The sequence below is a fragment of the Filicampus tigris genome, chromosome 21 (genome assembly GCF_054856515.1).
Source record: "Filicampus tigris isolate MCC_2025a chromosome 21, RoL_Ftig_1.0, whole genome shotgun sequence".
Lineage (NCBI taxonomy): Eukaryota > Metazoa > Chordata > Actinopteri > Syngnathiformes > Syngnathidae > Filicampus > Filicampus tigris.
Genome location: NC_141237.1, coordinates 7,014,355 through 7,031,662, shown reverse-complemented (window position 1 = coordinate 7,031,662; position 17,308 = coordinate 7,014,355). Strand labels below are relative to the sequence as shown.

General features: G+C 40.3%; 1 protein-coding gene across 1 annotated transcript in view; it reads left to right on the top strand.

The window, feature by feature from the left end:
* vstm2a (V-set and transmembrane domain containing 2A) overlaps positions 1–15,328 on the top strand; it is a 42,033-nt gene extending 26,705 nt beyond the window's left edge. Inside the window, exons 3-5 of the mRNA XM_086021287.1 lie at positions 611–661; positions 3,714–4,050; positions 10,381–15,328. Coding sequence (XP_085877413.1) covers positions 611–661; positions 3,714–4,050; positions 10,381–10,457 — 465 coding nt within the window. The 3' untranslated portion in view covers positions 10,458–15,328. The remainder of the gene's footprint in view (positions 1–610; positions 662–3,713; positions 4,051–10,380) is intronic.
* The last annotated feature ends 1,980 nt before the right edge of the window (positions 15,329–17,308 follow it).

Below are 17,308 nucleotides of genomic sequence, written 5' to 3'. Positions count from 1 at the left end.
ATTTGCAAAGTTGTTGCTGTAAACATTAGCTTGAATTAAGACAAATCTGAATTTAGTTACAATAGTAACACAACTAAATGACCCTATAATATAGTCAGTACAGCAATATAAATAAAATGTCTAGTAGACTAGAATTTTTCTATTAAGGTGTTCATTGGCAATGAAAAATAATGTATTTTAGGTTTATTATTTTCCTCATATGGGTTTTTCAGTTTTTCTCTTTCCCTCTTGGGAGCTTAACATCAGGGTATGTCGTACCTATTTGTCAATGGTGGGTCTGTGAATGCCTTTGAGACTTTTAAGGGCTATATAAATAAATTTGACTTGATATATGAGTCATATATAGATACATTGTAGTATGCTGTCAGGGAAATTAAGGCGATTGCTCCATAAGAGAATACTTATTAGCTCAGAGAGGAAACAGCAATTATGCTTTGTGTTGTATAATTTACGCAATGGAATTATGGAGTGAGTTTTTGTCGTTGGAAAGTCATGTTTGTCAATCACGATAGGGTTATAGTTAAATTTATTCTCAGTTAATGTAGCCATTACTGGTGATATGGATTGGCTGCTTTCACGACTCTAATAGTCTTTGCTTCTTTGTTCACAGATGGAGATAACACCAGAGCCTCACCCTGATGACGAGGGGACGAAAATAAGTGTAAGTCCAAAACCATGAAGCCGGTGCTTCTCAAGGTCCAATTATAATTTCAATCAGAGTAGTAATTGGCAGAAATTGGACAATTTAGAAGTACTTGGATGTCAAAGTTAAATGGTTGTAAGGGGGGGGGGGCATTCATTGCCCTTAGATTATATTTCTATGTTATAATGATAATGAGAGAGAGTACAGAACCACTTTCCAAGAAGCAGTGCAGCTCAAATTTGCCATGGTATGGAATGGTAATTTCTGTTGGGGCAAACGGTGTTTAGATGTTATGTTGATAGCTACAGTAAATATCAACCCAGTGTGACAGGTTAAACTGCCAATGAACACAACAAAGAGGACCTCTAAAGTGTGGGTTGAGGCCAGCTTGGCCTCAAGACTCAAATTTCAAGATTGTACAAGTGGAGGAGACAAAAGATAGCTTGCTGACCATTTCCTGGAGTCTTTACTAAGTGTGCAGCCTAGGGACGTTACAATCTACCTCATGTTCCATACCGAGTCACCAAAACCTCAACTGGCAGTCACAGACTGTCCTGGACGTTTCCCGACTGACAGGCAAACACAGCAGAGCGTACTCAGAGGATTACTTGTAAACAAACGTGGACATACACAAACAGCACAGAACAGAACATCTACTCTCTCTGCCTCCCTAGTGCCTGCTCCAATAACTAAGGATAAAGTCAGGCTCTCGTTTTCCTATCCCAACTCAGAGCAAATATCCTCAAACTCTCTCCAGAGAGCTTCTTTTTGATTTCGAACACTGGTCTGATGATAATTGGAAGGAAAAGGAGAGGTGAAACATTTTAATGAATTTATTTCTGACCCAGATCCATTTTTAGCTTAATTACAAGTGGCTATTAGAAATCTTTCTTCTCTTCCATCAGATGCTTAATCACCAATCATCTGTACCAGCCCCCACTCAGTAAATGAAATTCTCACTTGCTCCAAAGTTCTCCAACATCTATTTTTAAAGAAATAGGAATTATGTCCAGTTGCTGCGGGTCAAGGATGAACTTGTAGTCTAAATCCTTGCTAGGCAGGGAGCCATGAAACAAAATATCGAAATAAATTGTCTACTGTAAATACAGCCTCCCTTTTGTGCTCATCCCGGTTGTTCCTCTACAGTTAAGATGGCTCGACCTAGTTGCGCTGGTTCCTATCAGGAGGCGGGGCTGCCTCTGCGACTTAACACAGAATTGGAGAATGTCTGAGACTGCACTGATTTGGTCAATCGACTTTACCAGTCGGTCCACTGTGGGAAACGTTTAACAACTGCTTTGGAAATATAATGTGTTGTCTAACTGCCGTGATGTCAACAGATTTACCCTTTGAACTGCCTTGGGCCAGAACTACCCATCCATCCATTTTCTACACCACATTGTTGATAATAGTAGATAGTGGTAGTAATAGTAATAATAATTATGTCATTAATTATTCATTTCAAAGTGGTTGTACACACATAGGCTGTTTATTTTATAACAGCTAGCCATGCACAATGTGCATTTAACAGATAAATTGGTTGCAGCTGGCCACCCAACCAATCCACCTGACTGTTGATGTTGAACCTAAAACTTTCTTGCTGTTAAGACAGTCTGTTTAACCCCTTAACTCAGGGTCCATTACACAAAAAGACAATCAGTGTGGCAAACAAACCAAACTGGCTAAATCAACACTTGGGAGGCAATTACTGACATAGAGATGAGAAGAAACCGAAACACCGGGGAAAATAAAACGGTGAAACGTCAGCTCAATTCCGACCACAACGCTACATGCTGAAACTGAATAGTATTAGTTGATGGACCATTGAACTCTGTAGAATTAGAGTTTGTGTGTGTGATCCAGGAAGGTGGCCCTAAATAAGGTGGTAGGAATACCAGGTAAAGCATAGAACAAGGGGCATAAAAAAACTAAATACATTTAGAAATATTTATCAGCATTTTATACAGAGAAAATACTCACAGAAAGTGGACACTGTTGAGGTGAATGTTAGAATTTTTGTTTTGCCGTTGGACAGATGAATTTTCATGATCATTTTAATCATGTCCTCAATGTCACACTTAGAGTTGGAATTTAACTGTCCTGCTTGGATCAGAAAAAAAAAAACACCTTCCTCTGGCATTGTCATTTTGATAATGAGATTTCTAATCCTGAAACTACAAGAAAAGCACAGTATGTGGTCCTTGGTAATCGAGGTGAATCTCAGGAACAAAATGAAAAAGGAATTGTGGAAGACAGACAGAACAGAAAATTAAAAAAAAAAAATTTCTGCCATGCCGTATGGTACTCTTGGTTTTTCATACATTAACCCTTTCATGCATAGTGGTCACTACAGTGGACAGCTATTTAAAAGTTGCTACATTTTAAAAAAATATTTTTAACCCTTTCAAGCATTAATCATGATGTAATGTTATTATTTAAAATATAAATATATTTTTTAGTTTAATTGAAATATGCAAAAGCAACTTTTAAATAGCTGTCCACTGTCGTGAGCACTTTGCATGTAAGGGTTAAAAAAAAAAATACATTATACATAGAAAAGATCCAACATATGAGTAGATTCAACAAACTAACTAATAACATAACTCTAGTAAATGTGTTGCATATGTGCAGGAAACAGCAACTATATTAGAAACTCAGTGATGCACAGATGCATGGCGCGAACACACAATAGCAACTGATTTTCCTCGCACTTTCTTCCCAAGGCGCTAATCAGCAGAATATAGAGGCAGGGTATTATTAGCAGCAAATGGGTTCCATTCATTCAATCATACCGCGGTTACTAGCGTCCCATTTCCCCACACGAGACTCGTATGCATGCTCTTTGCTTACGGAGCCTCACAGCCTTCTGCATCCGAGAAGCTGCATATATTCAAATCGGCAAGCGTGAGGTCAGAGATACAGTATTAAATGTTAGTAAAACCCGTGTTTGTGATGAAACACTTCCTAATCACTGCCGATTTTAGCCATATAAATAAAGAGGTTGTCAGATAAATACCTCTCTGATAGGGTCAATCAAAACATATTTGTCCTCTTCTGGTTATTCTTACAGACCGTGAAAGTGCAGGGCAACGACATCTCCCACAAGCTCCAGATCTCCAGAGTCGGCAAGAGTGACGAGGGCTTGTACGAGTGCCGTGTGACACAAGCCAACTACGGGGAGATTGTGGATTACAAAGCCCAAGCTTGGCTGAGGGTCAATGCCTCCGCCAGAGCGAGGCGTCCATTGCAGCCTCCCAAGAAAAGCTCCCCTCTGCACCTGACAGACAAGAAACCAAGGAAGTCCGTCTCATCTTTGGGTCAAGACAGCATGAGCTCAGATCAGAAGTTGGACTCCTCGTCTTCTTCTCACACATCCTCCAATACAGAGGAACACAACCCCAGCTCAGGTATATGAATGAGGACGTTGTTATTTGTTTCATGTACAATATTTGTGACTTTTACGCTCAAGGGAACTGGGAAGGTTTGGGAACATGAAAGGCAGTTCACAGTCTTCAAGTACAGACACAACTGTTTATTTCAATATACAGTATAAGGTATCACTTCATTGTTTTTTTTTTTTTTTAAATAGACTGAATGCCTAGATAGACCAAAACGACGTTGGCCAACAGTGACAGACGCTTATCCCCTTATCCGGCAAGTCACGCTGGAAAAATACACCGCAACGACAGACAACAACGCTGACCATTAAAGTACCTTCTGCGCATGCATAAGATGTAATACCCTTCCATACCATCGGCGGCGGTAGTCAAAATCCAACCGGAAAGCTGTTGGCTGGGGGCGGATTATAAAAACGTAAACAATGCCTTCAGCTATATTCTTCGCTCACGATGAACTCCCACGCGAAGTAAACCATCACGTTATTGACAGGGTATTGTGAAATACTTAAATTGTCAACCCTCGCTCTTGTACTTGTAAGAAGATTAAGGCAGTGAAGGCGTGCTCACTGTTTATCCGCATTTGTCACTTCCCGTTGGTGCTCCGAGCGCTGATTTGCGGTCACTGACGGACGACCGTTTTTCTGATGTTTTTTTGGGGGACCGACTGACGGAACAACGTACTTCTGACGGACTGAATGACGGACTGACATTTACAATTGATTTCGTCACGAAAAATTCCGGACTGACGAATGATGGACGGGTACCCTGGCCAGCGACGGATGAGGAATGACGGACCAGCAAAATTTTGTAAAACGCCCACCTCTTAATATAAGTAATTCACTCTCATGTATATCATAGACATTCTTCATTTTGCCAGTCAGCCAGCCTGCACATAAGTCAAACAAATTGCAAAGCCACATTTTAATGTTAGTGTGCTTAACTTTAATCAAGGTCTCAGAGTTCCTTCAAGTAAAGTTGAAAGGACAGCAGTCAGCTGAATTGCCTCCACTGGACAGACTGATAGTAGAAATGCACTAAATCAATTGACTCATTTCCATAAAGCATCCAAAGGATAAAAATATCATTAACAGTTCAATTGACTTAATTTCCCAAATCAGTCAACCAGGAATGGGGAGAAATCCACCTATGAGGAAACAGTGGTAGGTCAAAGTCACAGTGAGAGTCTTGATCAGGCTGAAGGGGTAGTGTGCATAGGTGCAGAAAACAAGAACAAAGGGAGCTCTGTGTGGTCTGATTAATGCATGTCTCACGCTTGAGTCCGGGAGAACAAAATGGAAATGTCTCAATTCCAAGGGTTTCCACACTTCAGTCATCCAGATTAAATTGGAGCGATTATTTATGCGCCTATGGACACGCTGCGAATGAACTCGGACACCTCTGAAATGGTACAAATTGAGATCTCCTCCACAGGTGGGTCGTCTTTGGCTTGCATCATCTGTGCGTTGTGAACAAAAAGCACTCCAGATGGATGTTACAGTGTTATTCTAGCCTGTGAAAGATATGGCTAGTGATGAAAATTGATTTAGGCCTACGTGCAGTGGTAAAACAAAATATGTGAACAGTGAGAGACGCAAACTTCAAATCAAGTTTCAACGCTGAATGGATGAAAGAAGTACATGCGCGAGTCTGCCACGCTCAAAATGTCAATGATAGGCTGTTGCTGTGCTGCTCAGGATTAATGACCTTGATTACACTTCTCTAGTATGTGTACAATTACTATGACCAGTAAAATTGGGTTAAATCAGACTTTTTTTTTTTTTTTTTGTAACTCACCCTTGTGAATAACTTTTTCTTTTCTTTATCTGGTACACATTAGTCTGCACCGTATGACTTCATTCATTCGTCCCCAATTTTATGTATCCTTAGCAAGGGAGGACTTTAGCCTATACCACAGGATTTCGGACCAGAAGTGTAAAAACCTTGGAGTGATCACTAATCAATCACAAGGCGCTCACGCAACCATCCGCGCACACACACTATTTTTTGTTTGACCTAACATCCGTGGTTTTGGATGTCAGGATTGCTCACCCCGAACATCAAAGTAAAATCAAATCAAAAGGCTCAAAGTGGTTGAAAATGTTCAACTTTCTGCGAAAGGGGCAAAGGTGCCAACCACGCATCCATTGCGCAACACTTTCAACCCCTGCCTTCAGCGTCAAATACCAACGGCACAAGATACCCCGGTGCGTCTGAATACGATGCGGAGAGCATTCAATCCACACACGAATGTAAATTCTCTTTGAATTGCTGCGATATTGTATGAGCAGGGGCTCGGAATTGTGAGGAGCACAAAAGCAATCTGGTGCAAGGGAGACACTTGCGCTTGTAAACAAATGAATAGCCGTCATCTCGACCAGGCCAAGAATACTCTTGCACGTAGACGATACAATGGGCATGTCCATGCATAATCACTTGGCTAATTAAGAAGCATAGTTATTCAACATTATCATGACATCTATTGAATTAGAGTGCTTCTTTGTATCTTCCACCTTTATTCAAGGCTGTTCGGCAACAAGGTGAATGTACTTGTTGTGCCCACATTATGCACGGTTGTATTTTCTGTGTTATGCTACCTCTGGATGTGTATACAAATAGTATTTTCGACATTGACTATTGACTACGAAAAATTGTATTGACCAGAAAGCAGAAGTATAGCCTTATTAAGATTGTGAAAAAAATCGGCTAACGCTAATGATGTAAACATAGCCTTTAGCCCCTCCACATGGGCTATGACAGAAAGATGCGAACCAAGCTGTAGCTGCATTAGACAGGCAATTAAATAACTCATTTATTACCATATACCGGTAAAAATAAATCTTCGGGATGTAGAGATAGATGCATGAAAATATGATATTAATCACATTTATCAAAACAAATGGAACTGTGACACAGAGAAGCTTCGTTCCTTCTGTCAAAAGATGCACAGTACTAATATATATATATATATATATATATATATATATATATATATATATATATATATATATATATATATGAGTTTATAGATATATATTATATCTATATATTAGAGTTTTTAGACGGATTTTATACATAGTTAATTGCACTTTGTTTTCACAAGGTTTTTAATTTACACCCAGTGTTGCAAACACAAGCCCAATTAAGGTTTACTGCTCCGAACTAAAGCGTACAGTGGTGAACCGAATTGAAATGGGCCGCTGGGTGGAAGTGTGGCTTCTGTAATCATTTAAACACACTTTTAAAGCAAAAAGTTATTTTCAAATTTTACTGACAAATTAAAAGCAATATTGCCTTTTTATAGTCGCTTTTTTTCGTTCAGCTTGTAGAGCTTCCCCTTGTCCTGTGATAGTCCACATTTTATCCTCAGGAGATTAAATTCTCATTACCTCCATATTTTTTCATTTCTTTCCCTATCAAACTAATTTCAGTCATAATTTTACTGGCCCACCTTTACATGCCAATCATTTCCCCAGCGGTCAGGCAGTTTAAACATTAAGTCAGTCCTGCTATGGGCTGGGAACACCTCCTGCACCTGAAGCAAAACAGATTATGACTGAATGATAGGAACAAGTTCAATAAAGCCCAGGGCGGCTGCAGTGTCGTAGATTATCAGACAGCAACATTATGCTGACAACTTTGTCGCAGCGTATCACTTGCGCTGTGTGTTTGACACTGATAAATGTCTCTGTGGGTTGCACAACCATGGCAGCCATGGGCACCTTGGCTAACGGGCACGCAAGTGTGACCATTGAGGTTTTTATCACGTCCCTGCTTAGGTTGTGGGAAGATGAGCATCGTTACAGGAACCGCTTGCAATGACAAATTCAAATGACGCGTATATTTGATTTCAATGGGCAACCATCCAGCCTCACAAGGATAACCTTGTCAAATCCCAGCAATCTCTCCCATCTCCAAGTGCTGTCTCCTGTCCAAACGAACAAATTGCTTCTGTTTAATTCTATAATGACACCCCAAAAAAAATGGAAGAATATGGAATAATTTAGTACCTTAGTACATCAGAGAATCTGCACTCACTGATGTCCTGAGACAAATGGATCAACGCTTGCATCCAAATGCGGGTTTCCTGCAACTACAAATACCAAACAACCAACGTCGGAGGCATCCAAAAATTAACAAATGGCCCCGCCGGGGGGGGACAGACTTCAAACAAACCAGACAAACACAATTTACAACAAAGTCACCAGACAATAAGGCAAACAAGTCAAAGAGACGCGCACCTCTTCAGCCAGCCAGGGATGGTAAGGGACAGGATCAAAGTGGCTCTAAACCAGTCTGACCTCCCCACGGAGGTGCTGGTGAGTCACCTCATTGTATTGATGAGCCCCGCAGGCTTGAAAGAGAGATTTCACTGTACCATAGCTCACCGTGCCAAAACGTTTTGGCAAACTTTGCAAATTTGTGTTAGGTTAAGTCAGACAGAATGGAAAAATATCCAATCTTTTCCAGCCCGGCGCACACAGATGCAGCTCTGACAGAGAGACGCTCACATTATTCACAGGTATATTTTGGAGTTTTCAACATTAGCTCAGCTAGTTAAATGCACAAAAGTGAATCCATTTTGCTTGTTTCTCTGGCTTTTGTGCTGTTGGCTGCCAACATCACTGTACAAATATGTAAAAAAAACAAAACACAGAACACCAGAGGCGGGCCTACAGAGAGAAAAGTAACTTCACCTTATTGTCTTGGATGTCTGTCATGAATATTTACTACCAGTGAGTCCAAACCTCTCGGGTCACGAAATAAATAAAGAGTATGACAGATGATAAGCAGGTCAGAATCAAGAGGAGAAAATGTTAGCCCTGGGAGGCTGGAGTGGTGAACTTTACTTGCCACTAAATTAATTCAAGTGAACTAATGTGGAGATGTTATGAACAAGTATTTTGGGGAATCAGGCTCGGCATGTTTCCAGCGTGTATGTTTTTGCCCACATCTAATCCCAAATCCTTGCCTGCGAAATCAGATTTATCAAAAAAACAAGACGTCTCATGTTTAACCAAGGAAAATATTATCGGGCAAGTGGCTTGACTTTTTTGCGTATTTTCGATTAGCAAAATAAGTGATCATTTTTAAGCTAAGAAAAAAAAGGCCAACAGTACAAAAAAAAATGTTGCTTTTAAGAGCTTAACATTATATTAATAAAGTCATACATCCATTTTCCATAGTGTTTCTCTAGTTCAGGCTCATGGTGAGCTTGAGCCTGAGCTATCAACAGATGAATAAGCACTTGTTGTTTTTTTAACAACAGCATTGGAAAAACCAAACAATGACAAACGCACCACGTCAAGAAAATGTTTACTTAGTCCATTCAATTGTGCTTCAGTTGTTGAGTAAAAATCAGCGGCTTCGAATGTTTATAGCTCATCTGTGGCACTCTTGTTTTCCGTACCACCTGACATGTATGTGCGTTTATGTAACAGAAATATGTTCTGGAGATTGAATAAAGCCGCGTTTTGGATCTCCACCCCACGAAACTTCCAGTCCAGTCCAGACAGCAAAGAAAATGGTCTCCCTGGACAAATTGCCATTTAGAACCATGTGAATGTCAATACAATACGTGTTGTTGGCTAGACAATTTCAACGTAAAATGACTTTTTTTGCAGCTTGCCCATTTATTGTAGATCATCATTTTTTTGTCAGAATCTGAAAAGATCAGCTTTTGACACCGCGTTCCAGGCTACTATTACCACTTGACAGACCAGCCAAGTCTTTAAAGTTAGAGTAACGACAACTGCATATGTTGATACTGTGCGTATAAATCAATAGTGGTATGTGCTCAGGAAAATGACTGTCATTTTATTTGATTAAATCAAGTTTTTCCCACAATTTGAGTTTAAAAAGTTGTCACGGTTGTGTCCTCTTAGACACGCTCATGCAGGAAATCATCAGCATGTGATTTGCGATATATCATATTCCAAACTTTGAAGTTATCTTGATAAATGCCGGGACTGCAGCCTAATGGACGAAAGCTAATGAAATAATGCTGTGCTCCATTCGGAATGGAAATTACTTTGTGAGCTGCATTTGCGGAGCCGTGTTACAACTTCTGGTTAGGGAGGTGTTTTTCGATTCATTTCATCTGTTGACGAGCAATTTGGCTATTTGGTTATTTGCCTTTTTATAGTTCACCCTTGTGACTGTCTGGCGATCGGTACAGGATGTACCGTCAGCAGCTCGATGTGACCCCCCTGCCCAGGATGGAGGAGTCCAATGACCACTTGAAAGAAACCAGTTTTCCCAAAGAGCTCATATTATATCGCAGCATCCTGAACGTGCATGAATGTGAGGCTAATTGGACTTTTGTGCTTCTCCTTTCCACAGGTACAAGAATATCAGCCTGCTACCGACTAGTTGTCATCCTTCTGGCTTATGGTTTGGTGAGGGAGGCCTTGTTATAATATGCAGAGGGGAAACGTACGAGGAACTGACTTGGTTGAAACCGGATCTCACATCCTCTCTGTTTGCTCTTAAAGCGAACGAGAGAGTCGCTTGTTTTCTGTCCTCCTCCAACACTACCATGCGGACTTCACAGTATAGCCTCATTTCCCAGCCACTACTACTCTTGCACCGAGCACATTATTATTAGCCACTAAAAAAAATATATATATATAAATATATCTGCCTCCTTAGGATCAGATGGATTACCTTTTGTACAAAGGTCGTCATTAAATCACCCAAGGTGCAATGCTCCAATGTGAAAATGGACTCCTGTTAGATAACTCACAAGGAGGAATCACTTTCTTATGGTTTCGCAGTTCCAGGTCATGTGTTCATTTGTCCGAATGAACAAGGAAAAATAAGAATCTATATTTGTGTTATAAATATATATATATATATGAAATTATATATACATCTGTTTTATTTCAAACACCTAGAGTTAATGTCCGTGCCGTATACATAGCTCACACTGACACCTGATGGCTCCCGCCTTTCATTGTGAATAGGCTCCTTCGACAACTTAAAGAAACAACAACAAAAGATCAAACGGAATTTCATTTTTGACTGTTACCATTAGCCTTCATTGATTTCATTTGTCTTTAAGCTGTTCAAATGATCTCGTGTGCATACATTTACATCTCGTTTGTGATACAAATGTGCATGCTTGTTGATCGAGGCTTAAAGGAGAGGCGTGTACGACATTATTTGAACATGAGTCAGCACTTGGAGTTCAGTGTTTCAGTATTTCAGATTTAGCTTTATTTCAATGTGCTAGCTTTGATGTGGAAAAAAACAAAAAACATGTCCTTGCCATTTTTATTTGTATTGCACCCGCTGAATGAATAAAATGGATGTCACAATTCATGAATAATTCCCTGTATGTGACCACTGAAGATTTCATTTAAACTGACCAAGACATTTATTGTCAAAGGAAGCATTTTTAAATTGGTTGCCTTCCTGTGTGATAGATATCTCATTACAAAGATCATTTGAGTATTTGTCCAGGAGGGATAATGGGTTTTGCCAACTTTGCATTTTGCTGATACACACGTTGCATAATAAATTGCTGTATTTCTGAGTGAGCTATGACGGGTGGTCTCATGAGCAAATGTTTAATGTTTGCTAGGAGCAACTTCTTAATGTAATATCTAAAAAGTAATAAACACCCATGCAGAGCATTTCTAAACTAACCGCTTTGACAATCTGACACTAACAGGCCAAACTCCAGATAATGACAGTGACGTAGCTGCATTTTAGATCGCTTTCACGCGACGTCAGACCGCTTCCGCTTTGTCTCTCCCAGGGGTCATCGTCATTTCTGCAAACGGGCTCCAGCAATGGAATAAGGTGTAAACGAATTAACAATATGTCGCTACTTACTATTTCCAAGCATCCATGTTTCATTAGCATCGCGGGTGAGCTGTAGCCCATTCCAGCTGACTTTGATCGAGAGGCGGGGTCCAATCCCAGGGCACATGAAAGAAAAAAAAATACTGTTCACCCTCACAGTCGCACCTATGGACAATTTATAGTCATCATTTAACCTTGAAATGCATGTTTGAAGAAGGTGCAAGAAAGCCCAAGGACCCACAAGAAAAAGCATTTACATAGGTGACATATGGAAAAACGTGGAGTTTTTTTTTTTTTTTAAGTTGACTAATTCTGAATGTATCTGTAATCGAGCCGATCAGATTTTTGCCTGTGACGTGCCATAGAGCATGTTATTCTACGAGGTCAGGGTCCTGTATTTCAGACAAGCTAATCTACAGTACTGGAGCCCCACAGGGAACGATCTCTGAACCGTTCCTCTTCACCTTGTAAATTGTAGATTTCACGTAGAGCTCTGGTCACTGTCACCTGCAGAAGATCTGTGATGGCTGCTACTGTCAGGGATGACGATCACAGGGACTACAGAGAACTGATGTTTGGAATGGCTCAACATCAACACAGACACGATGAAGGAGTTAGTGGTGGAGAAGGCCTCTCCACTTGCAAATGCTGATGATCGTCCAGGCAAAGGACAAACTCTCCAGTCAGTGGATCTTACATTGAATCAGTTGTTCACCTGAACATTAAACTGGACTCATCTAGAAACACTTTTTTGGTACCGCATCTGTGCAAAAAAGACTAGCACAAATGCAATCTGCTGAGGAGGGTCAGATTTTATGGCGTAAAGTGGGCCCGCCTGAGGACATGCATGACTCATTTGTGGCAACAGACATTTTTCAGGGGAGTGGCATCTCAGCTACTGATAGTGTGGGAAATTGCGCAGGCTAATAAGGAAGGCCAGCTCTGTCCTGGGACATACAATGGACTCATTGCAGGAGTGCGGGGGAGATGGGAACAGTTGACGGACAACGACTCCCACTTAATGTAGGAAGCCTTCAAAGCACTCAGGAGCTGCTTCAGTGATGAACTCCTTTACCCCAAAATGCTTGAAGGAGAGGGAGTGCGGTTCCTTTCTTCCTGCTGCTGTGTTTTTATTAATCGATATATCCTACTCCACTGCTGATATTAATATTGATATTTTTTTCAAGAATATGGTCCCTGCAGGCCCACTAGTTGAAACACAGCATTCTGATTAACATTGTGTTTGTGGAATAAGCAGCAAGATCCACCTGTTTTCAGCCATTTTGTCAGGGCTCAGATAACAAACAAAAATGGGTCAGCTTCAGAAAACAAGTGAGCCGTGATTGGTTGTTACCTGATCCCTGAGCAACTGTGATGTCATTTTCAGTCGACAGAAGTGACAAAATGGCCGCCCCCGGAGATGGCTAAAAACAGGTGGATTGACTCTTATTCCAATAATGCAACATTTATCAAAATGCCTTGTTTCAACCAGTGGGCATACATAGAACATATTCTTGAAAAATATATGTTTGGGTTAACTTCCACTTTAATAAATCCGTTTTCATCTTAATTGTACATGTGCATAAAGTTGCCAAGGCTCTGCTGAAAATCAATACTGCAAGTGTTTATTTCATTCTCGACAGTTTAAAAACAGGCTTTGTGTTGTATTGTATAGTTTTCTGCCTCATACAATGCTGCTAACTATTCTTGCTGCTGTTCACAATAACTGCTCTATATACAATATACCCTATTATGTATTTATTCAGTGCTGTTTTCATTCTCCTCATTGCCTGATGCTGTAAATACATGCTTGGATTAGATTTTTATTTTATGATCGAATCTGCCCACAAATCAAAGACCTTCGATTTGAAACAGGCTTTTATAGCAAATGATTTTCTTGTCTGTTTAGATCTAATTGTCTTAGTGTTTATTTGTGCTTTGACTGTGTTTAGCTCTGCCGCACTTTGAGATTTCTTTTTAAATGAAAGTTTCTTTACAAATTAAACGTATTCTGAACGATTGTTTGTGTATTTGTGCCCTGCAACGGGCTGGGGAGCGCTCCAAGGTGTACCTCGCCTCTCGTCCAGAGTCAGCTGGGACAGGGTCCAACACACCCTGAGCATAAGCAGTATAGATGATGGATTATATTAAATGATTATCATAGTAGTTCATTATTAATGTGTTTGTGTCTTAAGTACGACAGGGAGAAGTGAAGAGAAACCCTGAAAGTGACAGAGTGGAAGTGGTCTGACCTTAAACCGAAAAGCGTCCGTTAACTAAATGATGCTATTCTTCGATTCTTATTTTACACATACGACCACAGTGTGACAATTGCCATGTAAGGAGATAAGCACATTTTGTCCCGCTTGCTCAGTGCTCAACATTTACCTTAGTTAGTTCGGTTCCAAGGATGTTAAACAATCATAATGAGCGTAAAATAACTCAAGCGGGCTGCGGGTTCTTCCGGCCTCTGAGTCCGTACTCCACTCGGTGCTTACAAAGCAAAAGATTAGCCGCACTCTCAAAGAAGAGGAAAAGGACATGAACTTGATTCAGCACAGTGGTTCAAAGACTGATAGCGTGTCAAGCTTTGCGATAACATCAGAGACGGCCGCTCATCAAAAACCTTCTAGCCTGGGAGCACGATGTGTGGGCACTGAAGGGCAGGCCTATCTCATCCCTCGAATTCCAAACTTGCTCCGGGGTGTTTTGTACAGTTGCTATCGAATCACTGTGGAAATATATGGAACTTGACTGTGCTTGGAAAAGATCGACTTGGGCGGACATTTCTGGGTGTTTGGCGTGGGAAAGTATAGCATCATTGGAAAAATGAGGTTGGTAAAAAAAATGCGCTTTGAAAATGGATTCAAATGTAAAGTCTGTTCCAATGTGTAAATTTGCATGTCCCCGCCCCCCCCCCCCCCCACCCCCCCCCCCCCACACCCTTTGAAAAGACAGAGGCCCGTGATTTACTGTACTTGTAAAAATTGTGCCATGTACTCATTCAAGTGTAACCAATTCAAAGTGGGTTTTCATCTCTTCAAAAATGAATTTGGGTAAGATGTATTTGAAAAAAAATATATATATTCAGTACATTATATGTACAAACACTTCCGTTCATTCATCTGTAGTAAATCTGTTGACTATGGGCTGTTGGTACAGATGAATGACAAACAGGTGTTGAATCAGAATGATAAGGACGTGTGACTGGACTGCAGCACGGTCTCTGTTACCAAAGATGGAAACGGCTTGTAGCAAAAGTGGAACAGCTCAGGATGACTTTTCTTCATCCATTTTTCTGTTGTGTTTTAAAGTAGAATGTACTTCACTTCAATGTAGTCTCGTCTGACAAGCTGTTCAAAGTTCTGATTATTCTCTTTAAATTTGGTGTTGTGTGTGGCATCTGTACTGAAACATTGCAACATTTTGTATTATGAAGGTACCAGACTAATATTCCAATAAATCATTTTCACAGGTGAAATTTAAACCTCGGGGATTCAGTCTGTTTGATATCGTACTGTGTCGTTGTATGTTGAGAAGTGGCCTCAAAGTATAAAACAATTTCATACAGTAAATGGTCAATAAAGTGCACTCATTTAGCGCTTTACAAAGCTTCACATTTACACACGCATTCATACACCAATGGGAGGCTGCTGCCAGATCCAAATGAGAGCAAATTCCAAATCATCTGGTACCTACATTGGTAACACTGAACGCAACCAGTTGCTCCTCTTTTTGTGTCAGGCAGCAGGGTAATGATATTCACCCATCACCATTGACCAAGCATTTGGGGAGGAAAAATAATTCACACCACAGGATAATCTGGTCGAGACATCTTGTCCTCCGCACTTGGCTGACTTTGGAAAGGGAGAAAAAATGCAAAATTTGTCTACGCCCAAAAATGCCAAATCAGTTATCGTGAGCATGTCGTACCTGGAAAAGACACGGGTGGAAGGAGAGAGCACAGGTGAAACTTGTAATGAGACAATGGGTGAACAGGTACAACGAAGTGACACGAGGAGAATATAAAAACCTAATTCAAATGGATATTCCTTTTGACTACAAATTCTTAAAAAAAAAACTGCACAAAGTCCAAACAAAATCATCAGACCAGATGGGACAGGCACACTTGAAAATACATTGAGACCATTCAAAGTCTCTGACTTAAGCCACGCCCCTCACTGACATGGAGGGGTGCAATTACAATTACATAGGTCACTTTTAACTTGCTGACATCAATTTGAAAATAATTGATATTTGAACCTTTTTAGCTCCTGAAACTCAAAATATATATTTCAAGCAACAGAAAAGTAAAATGCACACATACAAGGGCAACATTACCCAATTCCGATTATTGTTTTGCTTTTTCAGTAACAAAACAAAGAAAGCCAAATCCTGATGGGCTTTTAGTGCCCTCGGGCATGAAAAGAGAAAAACAAAATCTGCCTACTGTGCCTCTTCAAATTTGGTTGTCAAATCGGCAAGCTAAAACACACGTCTGCTGAACACTGGCATGTGAACATTCACAAATAACAGATATGTTCATGGGTAGACAAAAACAAAAGCGAGTGTTTTGTCCTTCTGTCATCACCCCGTCCGTATATTTCCTTCGGTGAAAGTTGTAATTGACAAATATTATAATGCGGGCCAATTTCACTTATTTTGCTACTGACAAACATGTGCTTCCTGTGCTTTGGGTCAAAAAAAAAAAAAAAAAATCAGTTACTGTAAAAGCCTCTTTATCCTATTGTTGAATAGGATTGTGATTGGATTTTTGCGTGAGTCACAAAGTGTTAATAGATTAGCCCCCAAAGAAATTTGAACAAAGCGTAAAGCAACCGTAGGCAGTGAGCTTTCCTTTAGATTCTTTTCGCTTGCCAGCGCGCGTGTGCCTGCACAGGCTGCATTATTTATTTGCCCTCATTAAAAGTAATCAATTGGAACGGGCATTGATAAAAGGCTCTTTATTGGGATTTCCAGGATCCATCACTATAATGTACTGGGTGACTTTGGAGCCCGGCTTGATTGTTTCGTTCCACAAAAGGCCCAAATGAATGAGAATGTGTTTGTGTGGGCACATCTTTGCGAAGCACCCCTCAATGCTTTGAGATTTGGGAACCCCAGATGCACTGGAAGAAATGTATTTTGGCTAATCAGCCAAAAATCACTGATTGAGCAACTCATACCGTGTCAATATGTTAAAATAAAGCAATGTCTAACCCATACATTAAGGTAAAAAAAAAGAATCACCTTTATTGTCAGGAATTTGTTTCAGTTAACTTCAACTGAAAGGGACAAATAAACAGCTTGAAGCACGCACGCTTTACCTCGTACTTGGTGAACTGCGCAAGCCAGAGTGAGAACTAAGGAATCCTTTAAAAAGTATGACTCATATCACATTATTACGGCCAAATTATCTTACTTATAAGTTTAAGTGTGCTCTAAATTTGTGTGAGAGAGT